The sequence below is a fragment of the Otolemur garnettii genome, unplaced genomic scaffold (genome assembly GCF_000181295.1).
Source record: "Otolemur garnettii isolate 467f Iridium unplaced genomic scaffold, OtoGar3 scaffold00047, whole genome shotgun sequence".
In the NCBI taxonomy this organism is placed as follows: Eukaryota; Metazoa; Chordata; class Mammalia; order Primates; family Galagidae; genus Otolemur; species Otolemur garnettii.
Window position 1 is genome coordinate 3596841 of NW_003852442.1, and position 1574 is coordinate 3598414.

The following is a 1574-nucleotide window of genomic DNA, read 5'->3' on the forward strand; positions in this document are numbered from 1 at the left end:
TTTCTGGAAGCCCTTGGATGTTGCAGCAGAGTGGGGGCAAGTTAGGACACTGACAGAGATAATGTCAGGATGAGGGACAGTGCTGAAGGAGAGAAGGGGTTGGGTGTGTAAAACACAGAAGGGGTAGAGCTGATGGGACGTGCTCAATTCAGCCACCTGGTTTTCTTCTTTAGGCTTTGTCACTGATGGAAACTCCAAGCTGGTTGGCAGTGCCCAGATTCGCCAAGTGAGGGTCCAGGAAAGCTCTTGCCCTGTTGCCCAGCAATTGCAGGCTTCTCTTGATGGATGCCGTGCACCGTACTCCCTGGATATTGAAGACCTGGCAGACTACGGAGAAGGCTGGAACGCCTCCGCCTGCAATTACAGCAATGGCTTTCCCCAGGCTTGGCAGTACCAGAGCCAGAGCCAGCGTGGTGGGTATCCCATCTGGGGCAAACTCACTGCGTACCGGGGAGGAGGCTACGTGGTCCCCTTGGGAACGGATCGCCAAAGTGCGTTAAGGTAAGCCTGATTTAATTCCTCTGAAGCTGAATAATGCCTTTTGCTAGAGTCCACATCTGGTTGGATGGCCTTCAAAACAGGGCTAAGCCAAGTTCATTCAAGTCCTGGGGGTGGGGGTGGGGCTAGAACTTTCAGGATTTAGAATCATTCAGGTCCTATTTTCACGGTGGAAGGGAAGTCCCTGTCCAGCATTGTTAGTCTGATTGCCTCTGCTGGAGCCAATTGAGAGATGGGGAGCTCACTACCACACAGTGCAGCCCACCATTAGGCAAGAAGAAAGTGGTTAACGCTCTGGCAAGAATTAAACAAGGTCTGAGGTTTTTACCCTGCTTATAAGTTGACCTGTTGCTGTTTCATGGATGCTGACAGAGCACCCAAGACTCCTAGGTCAGAGACAAAGGATTTTGTTACAGCAAAGTAGCAACAGAAAGGATTTTGTTACAGCAAAGTAGCGTTGTAGCATTGGTCTGAGTCAGTCTCCACAAAAGGCCATGCCTGAGTGTGCCTATCACACTCAACTTGGGGCATTCACTGCTTCTATAGCAGCAAAAACAAGCCTGCTCTTTGTTCAAAGGAAGCCTCCACCTCATCCCTGGAGGCTGTACTGCAAACACAGCCCTGAGAAATGGCCTGGGGGTAAAGCCAGGGTTGTTCGGTCCCACAATACTCGGTAAGAACATGCAGGGACACTCACAGACCCAGAAGCAGAGAGCCCTGTATTTGGAACCGTGGGTCTGCTCTAGCGGTGCAGCCCTGAAAATTAGTGGACATGTGCGACCCTCAGTTCCCTCCACTGTATGCTTGTAGGACTTGGGTTGTTTCTGACAGCCAAGCCTGTCCTGCCTACAAACACGGAGGCTAGAGACAGGCCAGGAATGGTCTATTTCAGAATAAGAGGTGTTTTTGCTGCTACTGAGAATGACAAGGGATCAGTCCAGGCGCGGTGGCTCATGCCTATAATACCAGCACTCTGGGAGGCCCAGGCGGGCTTATTGCTTGAGCTCAAGAGTTCAAGACCAGCCTGAGCAAGAGCAAGACCCTGTCTCTAAAAATAGCTGGGCGTTGTGGCAGGC

The 1574-nt window shown here is 51.5% G+C and overlaps 1 protein-coding gene across 1 annotated transcript in view; it reads left to right on the forward strand.

Moving 5' to 3' along the window:
- The window catches only part of PKD1L2 (polycystin 1 like 2), a 91230-nt gene that overhangs the window by 76291 nt on the left and 13365 nt on the right, over nucleotides 1–1574 (forward strand). The window contains exon 34 of the mRNA XM_003791419.2: nucleotides 174–501. Within this exon, the coding sequence (XP_003791467.2) occupies nucleotides 174–501 (328 nt within the window). The remainder of the gene's footprint in view (nucleotides 1–173; nucleotides 502–1574) is intronic.